At 40.3% G+C, this 21,109-nt stretch overlaps 1 protein-coding gene across 1 annotated transcript in view; it reads left to right on the forward strand.

Moving 5' to 3' along the window:
* CFAP47 (cilia and flagella associated protein 47) overlaps window positions 1-21,109 on the forward strand; it is a 2,697,962-nt gene that overhangs the window by 871,203 nt on the left and 1,805,650 nt on the right. Inside the window, exons 38-39 of the mRNA XM_085622577.1 lie at window positions 4,404-4,554; window positions 14,356-14,444. Coding sequence (XP_085478703.1) covers window positions 4,404-4,554; window positions 14,356-14,444 — 240 coding nt within the window. The remainder of the gene's footprint in view (window positions 1-4,403; window positions 4,555-14,355; window positions 14,445-21,109) is intronic.

The following is a 21,109-nucleotide window of genomic DNA, read 5'->3' on the forward strand; positions in this document are numbered from 1 at the left end:
CCATCTTGTTTCGTGGCCATGGTCCCAGTCTCCCGATCGCACCAGCCACGTCGTGAAGGGCGGGCAAGCCGGTCCACGGGCTCCGGGGGGGTGCCACCCCAGATCCGCGGGGCGGATCACAGCCGGCGGGCAGGCAGGGTCCCCCAGCGAGGCCACACCAACACACAAAGCCCCGCGACCCAACCTCGCATAGACAGCAAGGAGGGGCGAAAGCGAAAGTGAAAGTGCGGGTTACGCGAGCCACCAAGCCCTGTCCGCCGCTGTTATTCACTTCGTCACTGGATCGCCCCACAACGCAAATCCGGGGTTCGGCTAGGAGAAGGCCGCAAACCTCAATCGGTGCTAAAGTCGGTGTCCGAGGTCCGATTTGGAAGCGGAAAACGGGCGCCACCTCAGCTCGGGCTCACCAACACAGTCCCCTCATCTGGGACAGGATATGTTCAGGATAGTCATAGGAGGTCGCGGAGGTCCTCGGGAGCCTCGCACCTACGCGGCCATCTTGGTTGCGCGCTAGGCTCCTCCCCCCCAGGGGGATTCTTGGCTCTATTAGGATATATCATAGCACTTACATTCACATGCTTCACCTACATATCTAGGCTTGGTACATTTAGGTAGGTCACGCATCGTAGAAGTACACCAATGCTATTGTTTTATATAATCTGCTTTTATTCATCTTATTAGCACTATGGTAGAAATGTACCTGCTATTCACGATATTGATGCAAACGATCACATTTGTTTGCTCCTGTCTTTTGATTGTCGCAGCGAATATGTTTCATACTAGACTGACGCTTGATCAATAAATAATTATTGAAACCGCTCCATTCGTCATTATATGTGTATTCTGAGAAAGTAAGTACGAGTGAATGAGCGAAAGATACCATATTGTTTTCCACGATACCTGAGGAATCCAGATTGACATGTTCAGTGGTTGCCAAAAACGACCTACACTGCTGTAGAATACTGGGGGTGGTAGTTGCACTGTAGAGCTAGTTGGTCTAACTGCTGACTCACCCTGGGGGGTTGTCCAGAGTCTGTTTGCAAACCAAGCCCTCAGTTTAGGTCATCCAAAACGCGCATGTCCTGGGGGGATCTAGGAACAGGAAACAGCATTTACAACACTGTTAAAACAACGCAATACATTACAACGCGGTCGTTAAAACGACCGCGTTGTCAGTACGCAATACCTTTACATTGCAAGTCATTACAATGACTTGCTGTAGGGGGCGCAAATGTATTGAATATAAAATCCAACACCTTCCCTGCTGTTGCGCAAACTAGAGTAGGAATAGTAAATAATTAGGCCTGGGCTAAAAATCCATTCCGCTTGCGGAAATTGCGATAATTTGACATTTTCGCGTTCTGCGGAGAGAGCGCGAAAATGTCAAAATTTCCGCAATCCGCATTTTACCGGAAAATTTTTGCTTGCTCGCGCTGTAAAATAATACATTCTCGCATGCGCGTGATCGCCTTACCTGAATCCCCGCGTTTGCCGACAAGTTTTCCCGATCCGGTCGCGTTCTCCACGAGATGTTGGATTGTTGGTAGCCATTTGCGCTGTCTGGCGACAGTTCGTGCCCGCAGTAACGTCATTCGTCGCGCGATCACGTCTTTCTTCTCACGATCATGCACCGCGAGACAAGTAAAAACAAGATGGCCGCGCCCGCGAGCAACCACATGGGTAAGTTGGCGAGCCGCGACCACGCAGAAAATACCACGAACGGGCGGGAAAAATACTTCTGCATCTTCGCGATATTTCCGCGTGTTTTCGGAGATTTTTAACATTTTCGCGATAATTTGCGAAAGTGAATTTCGCAAATTCCGCCCACCCCTATAAATAATTCTCTTCCTAAGTGAAGCACGCCCCCTACAGCAAGTCGTTGTAATGACTTGCAATGTAAAGGTGTAGCGTACTAACAACGCGATCGTTGTAACAACCACATTGTAATAGTACATGATGTATTAGCATGCGTTGTAACATGCTATATTCCCTAGGAACTACCACTGAATGTGAGTATATCAACACATAATACCATCAACAGTTTAGAGTGCTTGTAAATATGCTTGCTTCTTTGGAACTTTGCTTTAAACACACAAAAGTAGACTATTCCTTTTCTCATACTAACCTGAAAGAAGATAGTAACTCAGTGCATCTTATTTTAGTCAGGTAACCACATAATTAGTTCTAATCCTCTGAAGTAGATAATTCAAATGTTTTAGCTCTTAATAAATATTCTAAATCTTAACAAATGTCCTTAGCAGTGAAACTCCTGGGCATAGGTAATTGATTTGTATATTGCTTATTGCAAAATATATAATGGAGCACGGGTCAGATACAGAGACCAGGTTCAACTCGGTCGGAAGATTTACCTTCTGACTTAGTCTCTGCAATTGAAATAAAAAATCTTGAATACCGTAAAGCAGCAGGGTGTGGCCAATATGGGTTCCATGAGGCCTGATAACCATCAGATGAAGCTGTTGACTTTTGACGGGAAAGCTCAAAGGAAGGTCCTTCGTCAGTCGGATACTTTTGGTGCCTTTTGCCCGGTGATGATTTCTATCTTTGGACGTAGTCATTTTTTTGGATCCCACATTCCTCCAGTGGGGTAAAGCTGCAAGCTGTAGCAAAACACGATTCCAGAAATTTTCTTCACGGCATCCAACTGAAGGGGATTTGCTGCTGTTTAAAAGCTCCAAGCGGGCGCAACCTGAATCTTTGGCACAGCGGCAATGCACCTTTGTTTGATTGACTTGGCAGGTTAGTCTTGGTCTTCTGTTGGTTCGCCAGGCAATAATCTTTGAAAAAGGTTCCAAGTCCTAGCTTTTAGGTTTAGGCAGGAGGAGAACACTGTGACCTTACCTTAGATCCCAAGGATTTTAGGGACACCACTGTAGTAGAAGCCACCAGCAGGGTTGAGGGCAGGCACAGTTGGAACTGGTCAGCTAGGCTCTTCAAGAAAGTGGGCTTCTTGCAGCTTTTTTGTTCCTATATCTTCATGGGAGGTCAACTAACTGACTTTTTTGAGTCCACTTCTAAGTCCTGGGTACAAGTGGGATCAGTTCCAGCCCTTGGGTGTCTCCTCACAGGTCACAACATCATTCTTCTGTCTTCCACCGGTCTTCTGAAGACGGTTCAGGGGCTGCCACATTTGTTCCCAGTGCTAACCTGTGGGCAGGGGAAAGCATCAGCCTCTCCCTAAACAATTGGGTAAATTATCCCAAAGGTGACCCTACCTACTTTTGCAGCACCTCCTGTGTGTTTTCCTGTAAACTATCCCACAGCGCCTCTCTCTACCTAAAATCAACATGGCAGAACCTTTCTTCTCCTGCACAGAGCCACCTGTGCCCACCCAGAGGTGCAGCCAGGGAAATGAGCAACTCTTCCTCTGTGGTCACTCAAAACCAGTTCTGGGGGAAGATCCTCTCCAACTGGGTTTGGAGGCTGGCAAGCAAGACAATAGAGAAGGCAGGTTGAGGTGTGAGCTACATCTGCTTGTGATAGGCAAGCCACTTTGAAGAAAATTATGTTCCTGAGTACTGCCTAAATGGTCATCCTGTCTCAGCTCCGGAAGCCACTTCACACATCATCAAGAGAGGCATTTAGCTCCCGGGTTTCAATCAAATTGACAAATAGGCACAATTGACTCAGGCAGGAAAATTACAACTTTCTAAAAGTGTAATTTTCTAAATAGCAATATAAAATACGACTTGGCCAAAACCACTCTGGGGATTTTTTTACTGCCCGGACATATAAACCATACTTTTTAAATACCATGCACCCTGCCTTATGGGCATTTAAGGCTTGCCTTAGGGGTGACATATCAGTACTATAAAAAGTAAGTATTAGGCCTGGCAAAAGGTTTATTTTGCCAGGTCGAATTGACAGTTTTAAAACTGTCTCCACAGGTTGCCGGGGCTGGCCTGGAGACATGTTCTGTATTTTCACTTTAGTGGTGGCACAATATGTGCTGGAGCCCACTAATTATATCCAACTTACTGGCCCTGGCAACACTTTGGTACCATATACTAGGGAATTATAGTGTTATAGGTAAGTTAGATATGAGAATCATGAGTGTGGCTAATTTCGACATGCACTGTGGCCTGGTTAACAGTGCCCCAGGGTGAAGAGTCAAACAGCAACATCAGACCAGAAACAATGAGGGTGACCCTACAAACAAAGGCATTTTCCTACAGCTGGTAAGTTTCACTCTGGTTAGTGTAGGATAGGTGGTTATGGGTTGTTGTAATATATTACAGTATGCTCAAGATCACCATTTTGGAAGTTCAAGCTCCTTTTCCTTTCAATTGAGAATATCCATTTCATGGACGCTGTTAAAATGTGCAAATGACTAGCTATATATTTTTGGGTCCTCTGTAATCCTCCTTTCTATTCTTTTGTACCAGGAGCCAAGTAGGCCTAAGTCTGGAATATACCTACCGCTTTGTACATCCTTCGGAGGCAACACTGATACTTGTTTCTAGTCCTATAAATGGAGCTGGGGGTACTACCATGGCATTCTCATTGAAAGCTCAAATCAACAGCATTGAAACCAATGTAAGTCATGGCGTTTTGAGGTTTATGGTACTTTGTAAGAGAAGCATAATTAAATGTTTCTGTCTTTTCTATCTAATACAAGGATAATAGAATAATAATTGTTATAGACATCTAAGATGAACTATGAAAGTGAAATGCTTTTGTCCTTTATGTGCCATTTCTGATTGTTATATGTTTGGGAAATGTTCTATTTTGCGAGTTTGTAAAAATGTGCATTAATGGTGTTTGGACTTACTTTTTCTCCAATGTCATTGCTAAAGCTCTTAGATTCTAAATTTGACTAATATTTTCACCTAAATCAAGTTGTTGATTTTCACTTTTCTGCACCAACCTGAATTACAGCATCGACAGGAAAATATTGCTGTGACATTTGCAGATGTATGTTTCATATTTGTCTTAAAAGAAAACAAACAGATCAGGACATGCCATCTATATTTTGTTACCTTTAGGTACAATGTCATTGAAAATCCAGCTGCCTTACATCCTTTTAAAATTGAAATGCACTTCTGTGTTTCGCTTGGGTGCTCCTGTTGTGGGTTTTTGTGTTACATACAAAAAATAACATAAACTTTTAACTTATGATTGATTATCAGTTGAGTCTCATGTTTCTGCTGGCATCAATCAAGACCACCTTATAAATCCCTGTATCACTTACCTCTTATCCAACAGTTGTGTCAAACATTATTGCAAGCAGACCTGGCAAACTTTGCATTTACCACCTTTCTTATCAGCTCCTTACACCCGACAATGTGGTGTACTTTAGGCGTACATCATATCTCCTCTATTCAACATCTACTTAACCCCTTTACCAGAGCTTATTACATCATTCAATCTCACCTGGTTTAACTAAACAGATGACACACAAATCATTCCAAACAACAATGACCCAGAAGATATCTAGAACTCAAAACATGACAACTGCATTTGTGCAATAAATACATGAATGATGAGTTGCCACATAAAGCTCAACACAGCAGACAGAAATCATAACCTGAGGACAATGGCACAAATAACAGCCACCTCGTTAAGGCACAAGTATTACGAGGTCCATCCAACAACATCAAGAGAAGTAAAAAACCTATGGATAACCATATTCAGACCTGTCCTTGACACCATGTGTCAACATTTTAACAAAAAGCACCTTCAATAAATTGAAGATGATGCATTGCATCTTCCCGAAATTTAGATACCAACAAAGGCTGCAAGCTACCCTCACACTCAAAATCTCCAAGCTTAATTAAGCCAACATCTTTGCTACACTAAGTTGCATCATACCAAAAATGCAGCTAATCCAAATTGTTGCTGAAATCCTCATCCGCCCTTACCCATGAGATTGCATGACTCCAGACTTGCTATCATTCCACCTTCAGTGTTCAAGGCACTCTGCATTTTGCACAGAGCCTACCAAAGAAAAGGACAACTATACTTACAAGTGAAGTCCAAGCAATACAAACAAAATAGGGCAATCTGCTCCAGATTTTCACCATGGATCATCATACTACCTTACTATACGAAATCTATAGGAGGCACTGCTTATTAGGTATAAGCAGCTAAACTCCGGTACTCACTACTATCCAAGACTCGATGCATTCGGAGCATTTACACTTCGAAGGGAAGTTGAAAACATAACTGTTTCAAAGATAACTACATCATCTCACAACCCTGGGATAAAACCAGGAAAGATAATTGCATGTTCAAGTAGAATGTACAGCATACAGCCTAAAACATTTGTAAGCAAAGGTGCCAATAAACTGATGTTACATTTCAATAGATCAATTGGTACCCTGTCCAGTTCAGGGGCTTTCCTGGAAGGGTACTCTTGCAGCTCAGCGACTTTGTGAGGTTCTGCACTGAACTTGAGGGAGGTGAAGGAAATGAAGAATTTATTGGCACAGCAATCACTTTTACAGGTCTGGTTCAGCCAAACCAGCACATTATGTTCTAAATCTAGAAAAGTTATAAAGGACTGACTTATGCTAGCCTGAGTATCGTATAGTAATGCCAATACATGTATACCCTTTTTGTCCCACAACAACGCCAATACCATAACTCTGAGCTGTAGGCAGCTGATTGTAGTTCACACAGACTGCATAATAACTCCTTTATACTGCCTAATTCTGTGACACACTAGACAGATCGGCTACAGATCTCATTCATCGCCTTCTTCCGTACCAGATCATAAATTAGCTATCACCACCTGGGTTGGCATAGAATAATTGAAGATCTGCTACATACAGCAGGCCAATTATATATTATGACAGTTTCTTTACATTTAAAAATGACAATCAGATATGGGATGATGGTAACAAAGTCTTTCACAGCTCGTCTCCCCACCATTTCTCTTCTTCAACCATGCCCGCTCCTGACCACAAACTTTTAAACAAAAATCTGTTGGAAAACACATTCCATTAACTAGCTAAGTGGACTATGATCACAAGAAATACCATTAAATGTTCTGCAGAGCTGCTCAAAGCTGACAGCTTACTGAAAACCACCACATTTCTAAGTGCTACATCCCTTAACATGATAACCACACTCGAGTTGTTATCACTCACAGGATGGAATCACATCCCATGTCGGTTAAAAAACAAAGACAACACCCTTCCAACCACACACCTTAACCCCTTCAGTGCCACGCCCTTTCCCCCTCCTGTGCCGGGCGTTGCACTAGTGGGTGGGGTTCATGACGAGATAGTCTCGTCATGGGCACAGCGCAACCGTGCTCCATGACGAGACTATCTCGTCATGGGCACTGAAGAGGTTAAAAGGCGAAACATGCTAGCCAGGTAGGCAAGCACTTCACTCACCCACACTAGGCACTATATAAATGTTGCATTACAATACTTAGGATTACGATGTGGGTTAAGATCGTCAGTGTGATTAGTCTGACCTATATTAACCACTGTTTCGGAATAGTCTTTACCATCATCACCATCATCATTTTATGAGTGTTAAAAATGAGCAATTAATAAGAATTCATAATGGTTTAAGGTGACAAACTACAGAAAGTAGTAACATGAGGTATCTATCAAAATTATTTCCCATACAAAAGTTATATAATACATTCTATGCTGGACAGCTCTACCGTTGTAATTGATCATATAATCCCGACATGCAAAAAAGGGTGTAACAGATTTTCAGACCACTACCCCAGATTCCACCTGTTGTCCCAGTAAAATGTATAGATCAGTAACATTAGCTGTGAAGTGCTACAATAAAGTGATTTATTTTTGTGGATGTATGCCTGTGAAGGTATTTAAATGTTAAGAAAACACATGGGAAAGGATTTCCAGTTACAATGAAATACATCCTTTGTATAAAATGAATACCTATAGTTTAAAATTAAAACATATATATTTCCTAAATAAACCATGTTATCCTAAAAAAAATACTTAAAAAGTACTGCCATTACTGTAAAATCTAATCTGGAGTGCTGTCACATATTGTATATTTCAACGAAATGGCAGGTTACGCAATTACTGGAAATATGGTAATAATGTACACATTGTAGAAATAGATGTTAAAAGTTTACAAACAAAATGTATGAAATTAAAGTTTCCCTTTCCTTGTCACATTTTGTTCCCGCGCTGTCAGTGCCACTGTCAGTGGGTGCCCCTTATCACTTTACAAAAGGTTTTCTAAACTGCAATATTTTGGTCAAATTGATTGACTGAACCCTATAAAACTCCTAGCAAGTTTAGAGACTCCATCTGTCAGTATCATGAGTGAACATTTCTGCCATGATTTTTTACAATCGATTTCTTTTCCCATGATAAGCATTGTGGGAATGTTACAGGCCTTGTCACCAAAATTCAAAATAAGGAATTGTTGTCTTTTATGAATGCATATGGCATTGTAGTGTTACAGAAGACCTGGGCAGATCACATTTGCAATGGATAAATTTTTATTTCATTCCCGGCAGTTCACCGCTATTTCTGTTAACAGAGGGATCTAGGACATTTTTGTCATGTGTCGTAAAGAGTTAACATTGTATGTAATTAATTTTTAGAATGAGTTTTCCTATTCAAATATTAACAATTTCTGTTAAGTGTTTAATTGTATTGATAACCTATCAGTTTCGTCAAAATTCCCTTTTTCTGCATCTGACTGGGATATCTGGAACAACTTTAAAGTCTGATTAAGAACAGGAACTACTGCTGTTGCCTATTCAAATACATGCCAAGCCACAGCTGCAATTCCCACTTGTCGTGACAAGAAAGGGGCTGAGCTTTGCAATCTTATTCCAGAACATGATTTAGTTAATAGTCACGAGAGGGTGGATAACACGTGTCCTTTAATTCCTCCCTTTTTTGACAGAGGGTGTTCATCATCAATTGATTGCTTATTCCTATCTAGTAGGCTTATGAATTGTCCTTTATCATGCAACATGTTAGATATGAATATCCAGGATCACAACCCCCTGACTGCAGGACTCTTTGATCCTTTGCTCAAGACATGCAGTGTTCCCAAATGACATCATAGCCTAAGATCAAAGAACAACAAATTGAGGCTTGCTTGGAGCTTGCCAAATCCAGCAAATCAAAACACCACAAGACTTTTTGGCACGCGGTCAATTCCATTAGATCTGGTCAAAGCTTCATGACAAGTTTCAGTTCTCAGATTCCTGCAGAGCAGTTGGTTCTGACTTTTTCAAACATGTATCAATTGCCTTCTAAAAGTGATTGCTGTGTGAATAAATTCTATATTTCCTTCACCTCCATCAAGTTCAGTGCAGAACTTTTAAAGTCACTGAGCTGCAAGAATACTCCCCCAGAAAAGCTCCCGGACTGGACAGGGTACCAATTGATCTATTCAAATGTAACATCAATTTTATTGGCACCTTTGCTTACAAATGTTTAAAAAAATCTAAGTAACACTAATTCGCACCGCTCTTGGTTAAACTGAATTATTGTTCTAATTTTTAAGAAGGGGGTTCATACGGAACCACAATGTTATTGACCAATATCCTTCATTTACTCCAGAATCAAGGTACTGGGTAGAGTCATCTTTAACAGAATTAGGCTCTGGACTAATGAACATGGACTTTTGAGCCCCTGTCAATACGGGTTCAGAGAGGGTCTCAGTACAATGAAGCAGTGCCTAAATCTCTACCTCATCATTGGTAATTCTTCCATAGCTAAACGTGGTCCATTGTACCTTGCCGTCATAGACCTTTCATGCTCATTTGAAAGGAATAATAGGTCTAAATTATGGTTGCTGTTTCTCGACATGGAGCTTGATATATCATTGGTCCATTTTCTTTCAGTTCTCCATAGTAATTTAGCTGCCGGGGTCAGATACTGCCCTAAATGTGAGTGCTCAAACACTTTCATATTGAAACACAGAATCCGTCAGGGCTGCATCCTGGCCCCAGTCTTGTTCATTCTGAATAATAACAGCTAGATCTCATTTTTGGGTGAGCAGGGACAGGATGTGCCCATGATCAATTCCACTGCGATCCTCACATTATTATATGTGGACAATGCTGTGCTGCTAGCTTGTACCCTGAAAGTTTAAATAATTTGGTGAGAGCATACAATACTGTTTTTGCTGCGCTCGATCTTGGCATTAATTATACCACGTCCCAGAACATGGTCTGGAACTTGGAAAACACGTGCACCTTCTCTATTACTATTAACAGGCTTTTTTAATGGTGTCCTGTCTTCCATATCTGGGCATAATGTTTGACACTACCCAACACTGTCATATTAATATAACAGCATGGTGCCAAAAACTTACTCAATCTGCAAGAGCCCTTTTTAATTTGATCCCATCCCTTGGTGGTAAACCCCTTGTTGCTTTTCTTCAAATATATAAGACTTCCGACCGCCATTTATGTTGCTGTGATTTGGGTTATGTTAATATTTAATCGGTGCAAAATGAAGTAAACCGATTTTGCCAGTGTTTACTCTCAATACCCCCTAGTAGTTCTCGCTATATATTTCATGAAGATCTGGTTCTTTCATATATCGAGGACCTAATTAAGCTTGCACCTTGTCACTTTGGATATCTATTTTGACTTATTGTCATGCCACACTTAACCATGCAGTTATTAAGGACTGTTTGAAGTGTAACAAAGGGCTTGCTATTGTATGGTTGTCTTACTTTAAACAGCCCCTGGCGAATTTGGGTAGACCCACACTTTTAAGAGCCCAACAATCATATGCAAGCAGGCTAATTCTAGGTAAAGTGGTATTTTATTGACATAAGATGCTTTGATAGGTAAAGCATCAAACTAAGGAAGCCTACCATACATCAATATGTAATGTTGCAAACCAGTCCATTCATTGAACCCTCACTTTTGCTCAGCATAGGTCATTGGGAGTAGGCGCCCCTATTCCTATTCATATCTGATTCAATAAGAAAGTTGGTTTGTTTTCCGCTTGGTCAGTACAGCAGAGTGAGAGCAACCGTTTGCATGCCCCCATACCAATGAGGAAATACCTTCTTGTGATAGCACTGGCATTATATGTGCGTCAGCGCTATCTGTATTATAGAAAGTGTCGCACAAGCATCTGTGGCCGTCTCTGTAATACCAAAGTGCCCTGGGGCACGCAAAGCGGGCGCACACCCTGTTTTGCCCCTGGGGCACGTTCCATTATACGGCCTAAGTTTAAAGATGGCCTTCAAGGATGAAATCAGAACTCAGACAGCTGAGAAGAATACGAGTCTAGCAGCACCTGGGTAGTCTACATTGTGCATGCGTTTTATGTTATGCCCTTGGCATGCATACAAAAAGATGCAGCACCAATGCACTACAGACTACACCCTTGCCAGGAGTGTGAGATACTGGCATAGGTTGAGGTAATGAGGACTGTTTTACAAAAACTTCTTCCATATTGGGCAACCAGTTATACTTATCAAACTATATATGCTGTTGTCTTCCTAAGATGTGCATTTAAAATAGTGAAATATATTTGCAAAACAAAAGATATTGCTATAGAGAAAAAAACACCTTTAAATCTCCATCTTTTTGTTGCTACTGATGTTCACCAAATGTAATTAGACAAAGCTTCAGCTGTTCTGTCTTCACCTGTCTTTCAATGAGACCCTCTAGTAATAAACTGTAGAGAACGAGCAGTTTGCATCAGACACCCTATGATAGTTCCATTGGGTATTGTGGTGCCACAGTAGCCACACTTTTGAGATTTAGGTCACATTCCCACTGCTGTCAGTGTCACTATTCTATGTCATGGAAGCGATCTATAACACCAAGTCCCGGGATGGGAAGTTGTGGGTTGCAATTTATCAAGCTCTCTGTATTCTTCTTGAATGTGTTGGTGTTAAACTACAATTTGCACTGAGCCATGTCAAAATCAGTGCTTTGCACCTAACAGAAAACTGAGGCAGTTTAGTGGTCCTTTACCGCACATTCCTATGCAAAAAACTATTTTCCAAATTGTATGACTGCGTAGCAGTTTGCAACTGGCAGAGTTCAGGATCCTCCCGCCAGTACCGAGTCATATATTCTGTCCAAGAGATCCACTGTGAATAGCTGCTTCCCTATATCACTAAAAATACAAAGGATCCAGTGATTTTCCCAAACAAGTTAACTACTGCCAAACAGCCCTGTGATCACAATGAGAGACCACTGCACCCTTTTATAGTACTGTAAGTCGCCCAACCAGCCCTGTAGGCCCACAGACGCCCCACCTATGGTGTGAACACAATTATTGTCACCTCAGTAGTAGTTCTACGTTATGGGACCAGAAGCTCCAGTTGCCTCATAAACTCCTATCCATATTCAAAGTAGTAGCTCTTCTTGTTCACTAAAGTTTGTATCACGTGGCATGGCCCATGCTGATGACCTCATTAAAATGTATAATTGTAGTACATGATTTGAAACATTTTGTTGCACTCCACTGAAATCAGGTATGGCCCTCCTTGTGTGATATTGTGTATGGTCTTTATGAAATATTTTTTTTCATCTGCGCTATAGGATCCAATATGCCTATTCTGTTCGTTTTCGAAAAGGACCACTTTATCCATAAAAACAATTGATTTAACTCTGAATTTGACAGGTGCTCAAAACATTCCATCCCAGATAATATGCTACAGTCTAACTTTTAAGAACTTTGTATTTATATGCGGGATCCTCACATGAGCTAGCTGTGCTTAAATGGCTGCATGTACCATTACTGTTCCACTTTACTTCACTCTACCTTTATTTTCCTGTTGGAATGTAAGAAATTCCTTTTCCCCCATCCACGGTAAGCTGATGTGAAACTGCCAGAAATTATATTTTATCTGCATCTGCCTGCCCTTAATTGAGAAAATGAAGAATATAGGTGAAATCTTAGGCAAAACAAAATGTCGGCATTCTGGACATTGATGAATGCAAAGAATGAGGAATTCTTGTGCTGCCCGGCACTGTCTGGAGTGGGGGGGGGGGTGTGGCAGTGTTACAATTGAAATTAACTTCATGGTGATTAAATAGGGTTAATTACAATGGCCAGCTACTGACAGTGCTCTTCAAAGCAACGTTCACAACAGGGGAGCTTGTGTGTGGTGTCTGCCTGCCAGGAGGATCCTGCAGGCAGGTGCTGCACACAGACTTCCTTGTTTTGCAGTGCACTGTTGGGGTCCAGGCAATCTATTTATCTATTCACCTTTATGCAGTTAGCTTTAAAATAACTATATTACTCAGCCCTTCACAGAGCTTCAACAAGCAACTGTGCTTTAGGGATGTTTTTCCCACCCATGGAGCAGCAGAACATCCCCAGTTCTGCTCCGCAGGTGGAAATAAAGGAGGAACTTCCTCCGTTTGCTTAGGGAATTGCACCCACCTCTCGCCAGGAACATTGAAAGGACATTTACTTCATCCCTTTCTCGTATGTTTACTTTAGCTCTTATCTGTACCCATACACCCCACCATTACATTTTATTACATTTTTATTAATACTATATCATACATTGGCTTAAGTTATTTTGAATTCATTTAGTTGTTTCCCCTATTCATATACGAACTCCACCCTCAAATTAGATATAATAAAACCACTTCAATTTTTTTATATAATGCAAGACGATTAATTGAACTGTAACCCTATTTCTAATTTTTAATAAAATGAAAAATGCAATAACCTGTTTGTATTCCCATTACTAAACTTATAGTTAATTACATGTAAATAGTCAGATGAAATTGTCTTTTGTTTTAAATGACTGCTTACCCTAATCGTAAACATAATTTTATAATATATTCAAACCCTGATCTTACATTTTGCTAAATGCTTTTAATGTGTATTTCCCTCAATTGATTTAATACTGGTCCTGTCCCCAACTGAGTGCTACTGATTTCCTTTAAACTAAGTGTAATAAAATAGTAAGTAATATTGTTCTTAAGCTAACCCCTTATTTTTAATTAGATTCATTTTCAGTGAATTGCAGCCATATTGACACTAACCCTAAATTAACCTAAATAAAGGTAGATAAATATAAATTATTGGGTTAGCAGTTTTTAACAATGATTGTATTTACTTTGAAATGTATTTTCTTGATGCTTAGGGTGCAATGCCAGCTTGAATCAGTAAATTCAGACAAAGTAAAGAAGCTATCGATATAGGTGCAGGAAAGTAATTGTCAAATGAAGTAAAGGGGTGAACTAAAATTCTGAAACCTCATAAGTTTGAAATGCTTAAGTTTAATTTTCACACATAACAGTGCACTGTTGATCAGCACTAGAAATCGTTGTAAAGAAAAGAGCAAGATCAAAATGAGGTAATGTTGATTCTTTACCTCACCACACATGTTCTGAAACATCATCAGTTACCACTTAAATTGCAGGTATTGTCTCTTATCTTTCAGGGTGCTACCAAACATGAATCGCCTTGTTATGAGCTCCTTGAAATAAACCTAGTTGTGCGAAATCCCTTTAACATAGATGGAAAATTCAGGTAAGAGTGCTACAAATGATAGTTTATCTTCACTTTAAGGTTAAACTGCAATTTATGCATACATTTACAGCAAATGGTTAGTGAGTATGGAAGCTTCCTTTTCTTTACTGGATATCACATCTTGAAATACGTTCTGCAGACTTGAAGAATAGGACATCACAGTGTATTACACAAGCGAGCAGAATCCCGAATTGTGCTGGTACACAACCACAATCAGACCATGGTCTTCTTCTTCATTACAGAAAATAAAAAAACGCTCTCTGGAGACCATGCAGGACAGAAATACTATCTGGCCACTCTATGTTCCCATGCAAATGCCACACCACCAGCCATTGATGAGGGACTGGAGCCCCCTTAGTGGTTGTACCATTCACTGACTACCTCCAAACATTTGAAGGTGTTTAGGGCTCCCCTTCCTGGGCCAGAGTGAAGGCTGCCCAAACAGATAGTAATAGTGTGGCCTCTGCCACATTCAGCTTCTTTGGTGGTAGCTAGCATGTCTTCCTTTTTAGAGCTTGTTTTTCATATAGTATGCAGCCCATCCTCTTCAACACTGGATACTTATACGATTGTCAACAAGATGATAAAGTGATGGTTTACTGGTATTATCAAACAGAAAAAGAAATCATCTTGGAGTGATAATGTATGGTTTCAACTTTTATTCTTAGTCTGGATAAGTTACATTAAATATGCTAAACAATTACTACATTGTCGAAACCTTGCTCTATAGTACATCTAAAGTCTATATACGTCTCTGCAGCAAAGTGACCATTTTCCCAGTCACAGACACCCGAGGCATTCTAGTCCTTCCATGCAGTGCTTGGTCTGTATGTGTGGTAAGACTATATGCTGAGAGGAATTCTATGTCCATACTTCAAACACTGTAGCAATTCTATCCCCACCTGTCCTTACCTGTTCAGTCAGATGCAAACTAGCCTAGTTTCCTTTAATTGTATAACTGCATCATATATTTCTTAGGGTAGGCAGAACACTTACACAAAACATTATTTAGGTTCCAATTGTAGGTTCTCTTATATACCCAACAGTTTCCTTAGTGACAGCTTTCTAAAATAGACTTATATTTTAATAATTCCTGGCTATCATCTCAGGGATAACTCAGCAAGTAAGAACTCTTCCCCTCAGAGTCTTTCTTTGAGAATCTAGTGGTTGCAGTTGCTTCTCAATGCGAGTGAAGTCTAAATATACAGATTAGCTAAAGCAGGACTAAGACTTTTAGTGGATTCTTTAGAAATTATTCTCCTGACCACCACCAGAACTAAGGATTTTTATTCCTGTGAGAAACCATTTACTTAAAGTCCTGTTGAGTGGTTGTTCGGGTTGTGTATGTTTTCTAGAAATACACACCTGATATTTTGTCCCAGTTTTGTTCCCCTGCTGCAACCTCATTTCAGTGTTTTTGAGTATGTTATGAGAAATAGTTATACCATCTTTTCAGTGAGATTTACACTATATTTGAGGCCCCTTTGCATGTGTCTATGTATAGCCTATTGTGCTCCTGGAAGTCCATTCATTGGATTTAAAATCTATGTATATTTAGGAGATGCACGTACTTGTGTCAATTTAGCAGAAAAAGGTGAGTGCATTGTCACTTAAGGATATGAGCTGGTATATATGGTGTTTGTGATCTAAACCTTAGAATGGATTTAGAGATAAGATCTTGGTTTCCTCTTCACCATTAAGTTGTGTTTAGTTTAGTTTGGATTTGTTTTTCCCACTTGAACCCCATAATGTGTATGCTGCGATCCCCTTTTCTGCTAGGTTAACTTGTATATCTTGACTTGAAAGAAATTACACTCCAGATTACCTATCCTTTGCCACATCCTTGCAAGCTTGATTTTACTTAGAATCTGAAAGGTGTTCCTCTATTGTAGTAATAGAATTCCAACAATATTAATATTGTTGGTTTTTCTTTATATTTTCACATGTAGTACCAGGCCACCACATAGATCCTGCTGATTTGGGATCAGTTGCAATTCTGCTGAACCTGAAGCGTATAGCAGGATAAACATTGCTGAAACAGCTGTGCTTGAAAGCCTTCCTGAATCCGTGATCTCTACAACATTGTAGGTGATGTGGGACAGAATTTGTAGAACACTATGGACTGAAAATAATTGATCATCACCATAATTATTTTGATAAAGTAGTGGTGACTAGGGCTAAACACAACGGGTAATATGTTGTTTGGAGATGAATGCAGGGTCTTTACCAGATCGTATCTTAAAACATTATTCTGCAAGTATAGGGAGCACTACATGGGCCTCTGCCACAATCTTGGAGTGCTGAGATGACTGGCCACTTATATTATTTGAATGTCCTTGCAGTTGTATTCAGAAAGATCAGCTTTGTGGATACTATTTGTAGTAAGAGTAACAGTTCTTCATGGTGGAGGTCACTATGAAGCTGGTGTTCGAGATTGCCATTTTAGATTTATTCAAAGCAAGGTTATTTGACTTATGTTTTTGAATAGACAAAGTGAAGTACGGAAACAGACCATGGTAAAAGGCAAGTTTAACAGATTCCTCCTAGTCTTCTTAAAACTAAACAAGGGGCTTATGAAGATGCAATTATTTAAGTACAAAGCACATTTTATTAGCCTGAAACTTTATGGATAAAAAAGTAAATGGAAGTATCTCATCTGGAGAAAATATAGCAGATTCTGTTTTGAGAAATATATTACAATTTTTTTGATCAACGTTGATTACTTCTAGAACGAAATCCCGGAGGGGCGTCATTGTTATTACTTCTGTGTTTTTGACAGCTCATCTAGGTCAGTGTAAGGGGTGTACCGCCTTTGGGGCTGATTTATTTCCCCCTGAGCAAAGCAGAGCTTTTCAGTGTGATAAATGGGAGTCATCCAGCTCCCTATACTCATGATAGTATCCCAGTGAACAAGGCTTCCTGTCCTTTCTGATTCATTCCGGGCAAGTCACATTTGTTGGATTTGTACAAATTGACATGGTTGAGCTCTCATTATAAAACCTAAACTTCACTGTATCCAACTAATGCTCAATTACAATGTTTTTTTTTTTGGAGGGGGGGGCAGAGTAATTAGGTGGTGTTATGTAACAGCTTCTCCAGGTTGTGAATGAGTAAAATCTACTGGGAGACTATTGGATGAAAACGTTCAATGGTTGAAGGACAGAAACTGCCTAAACAAAATGTGTGATATGTGTCTTTGTATTTTCACCCTAACAATATAGACCAGAAGACACTGAGTAGGTCTAGTGTTAGGCCCAGCATGTCATAGAAGTGTTACCCACATGGTGTTGCATGGGACCCCTCCATTTAATACTACGAAAAAACACAGTAATTTTTATAATTGGTGCCTTAGGAGGGTATCCATTATTTAGATATGTGTGTTTTCACTCCGATCTGTATGTCTGATATGTATGTACCTTCTTGTTAACTACTATCTACCCAAGACCGAGAGTAGAAAGATAAATTAGTAACACCGAATGGCTAACCCAAAAAAAGACTACACTTGTGCAGGGGTGAACCAATTATTCTCGTTAATGTCTCCCTGGCAAGTGATTAAAACAAGCACTGGTGCATAAATCTATATTTATAATCTTGCCTTCTCCCATGAGTGCAGATATGTTTCTGCACAATGTATGACACACATAAAAGGCCAGGCACATTGACCGGGACCTATATTTTCCACTGGCCACAGACAGGTGGTAACTCAAACAGCTGCACTGAGACTGTCACAATACTGGTATTAGGTAGCTGAGTGCTCTGAAGGGTGCTTTCTGTTGGTTCTTCTAGACATCTAAGTGGATGTTGACATCATCAATTATGGAAACTGTATTGCTATCTTGATTATCTGTTCTCCTACCTCCTTACTAATCATTTCCAGTAAAATCACTTTGAGAAAAAAAACTTCAGCCTCACCTCCAAGCCATTAGGTGTACCTCAAGGGTCACACCTAGCACCCCATATTCTATTAATTCTGCCACAAAGCTAAAAATGGAGAGGGCTTAGTCCATGAAACTTTCTAGGTTTCTTACGGAATTGTTGAGTGGTATGTGAGTTCTTCAGTTCTATTGTGAACAGATCCTAGTTCTTCCAGTATCTGCATGTTAGAACCACCTTAAACTTCAATCATCACAAACTGATTTATTATCATTATATCACATCAGTTTTTGTGTTTGAACATTGACCCAGAGGTTCATTCCAGCTTTAGAAATTCTGCTAGTATTTTGTGAAATTCTTTCATGGGACATTTTGAGTCAGAAATCCTGTTTGAGTGGTGTGCTCTTTTTGCTTTTTTTTTCTATTGTCTTTAAAGCCGTTCTTTAAATTGATTGCTTAGAGGAAGCAGGTGTAAGATTTAGTGGGTAAAAAGGAAACACATTGAAACATTGCTAATGTGAAAAACTGCTCCTCCAATCAAAGTCAGTTGTACAGAAAAGTGTTGGAGTAGTTGTTCTTGAAAACATCTGTTCCCTTAAACAGTGTATTCTTTTGAAGGACCATGAGTCACATGCATTTTAACATAGGAACATGTTATAATGTGACTACCCATATAATCTGCAACAGTTGCTGATTGATTTTAATGACATTCTTCTTGAGTGCATCATGTTTGTAAAATCTGACAACCTTTCTTGGAATTTTCGGAGTTTCTACCGCAAAATGTATAGAAAGTAATCTGATTGTCACTGGTGGGTAGATTTTTTTCAACAAATGCTAACTATTCCAGAAATCTGACAAATACAACACAACTCTTCACTAAAACTACAGGTTAGAATTAAACTTTAATTTAAAATGACCCTTAGAAAGAAATAAAAATACAAATGTCTTGAGCTTCATGAAAATAACTAATTAATGTGGTAAAACAGATGGGGGGGGGTGGTTGAAAGTGCATGGATTGTAGTAAATACCATTGGTCACTTGTGGCAGCCAACCTGCATCTGCAACAGGAATTTTGATTCCTGTATCTGGTGGTTTAGTTCATCTATTTTTCTAAGAGAGTGCACCACATTGGGAAGGTACCAGGTGACTTCCCTACCCCTTTTAATTAATGACAAGTGAAAGTTTGGAGTTAGTGTATATTTGGCTCCAACACAAATTCATAAGGATGCCAATCTTTTCTTAGCAATCCTGGAAGTAGCATGTGGTCTCCTCTTCTTAGTCATTTTGCCTTCCCCACACAACTCACTCTACACTCACCTCTCCTTGCTGTTGGCCTTTCTCCTTTCTTTCTTCATTTCCCACAGTGTTTCCGATACACATCGGTAATTCAGGACCCCGCTCTCACCTCATGTTATTCTGTATTTGTTATCAATTATATGGTCTGCATTGCCCTTGCCTCAGTTGGCTTTGGGACTTCAGCCCTACACTAAATGAAGGAGCAGCAAACAGGCAGCTTAGTCTCAAAAGCATAGACAGTAACTTTTGTCATGTCCCACAGTGGAGAGGGAAAAATAGATGCTGGAGGAAGAGAAGGTTGGTTGTGTTGTAAGCTTAAATCCAGGGCACACTCCACAAAAATAAGTTCACACAAGTGCACAAAGTGACAGGCTCTTATGTGTATGAAGCACCCAGCCAATTTAAAAACATCCAGCACACAAAGTAATACACCCAGCAGACTCATCACTATATTTCCAGAGAGTTTATCACACTGGACACACAGTGCAGCCCACAGAACATGTACGTATCACAAAGCACATCAAGAGAAGACCAAAAGCAGAAGATCTGTACAGTTAGGGCACCTACAAAGCTCTCAAAGCACCCAGCACACCTTCACACAGAGCAACACACCTGCACACCTGCACAGCATCCAGCACACACTGTACTGCAGAATACACAGCACCCCAATAACCTGAACATCTTTAAGTATGTCTACGAAGCACCCTGCAAATCTCAACGCATGCACAGATATGGAGTATAAGATAACTGATACCAGAAAGGAGTGACGTTTTGTGCATGAGGGCAAACAGCTGTCCAGAATGTGTTGCCATTGGTTAAAACTGCACACACCACGCACAGTAACACATTATACTAGTGGTAGCATGTTAGTTTGAATTCTTTACTGATAATTGTCATTAGTTCATTCTTAACATTGAATTGAATCACTTAATAAAAATTGTAGTATGTTTCATTGAAATTAAATAAATGTACTGTTACATTTGGCATTGATTCACAAAGGTAAACTTATATCTGAAGTTTAAGTTTAGACCTGAAGTCTTAATTTAGACCTGATGTCTAAACTTAGACTTCAGGTCTAAACCTAGACTTCAGGCCTAAGTTTACCTTTGTGAATCGGGCCCTGTAGGTTTTGTTTTTTTGAGCAAATGGATAATTAACCCCTTTAGTGCTGTGTCAGCCAATAGCTGACAGCCCAACTACCTCCCCAAAAGTCCCTTCTGGTGCTCTGCACCAGTAGGATTCCTTTATTTGATTTTAAGTTCATGCTGTTTAGGAAGAGTTTCCAGAGCAGCCTAGGTCTTTATTTTCTCCTTACTGTAATGACGATTAGTGCACAGGGCACCCATAGCGGGTGCCATTTCAAACGGTTAATTTGCAGATTTGGCGGCATAACGGACCCGCGCCTGGCGCTGCCTGACCCTAATATGGCGGCCGCATCTCTCTGCATTCAGGACTGAGATCCATCGCAGAGATCCTCCCTGGGAACGTGGCAGCTG

Source organism: Triturus cristatus, chromosome 8 (genome assembly GCF_964204655.1).
Source record: "Triturus cristatus chromosome 8, aTriCri1.1, whole genome shotgun sequence".
Lineage (NCBI taxonomy): Eukaryota > Metazoa > Chordata > Amphibia > Caudata > Salamandridae > Triturus > Triturus cristatus.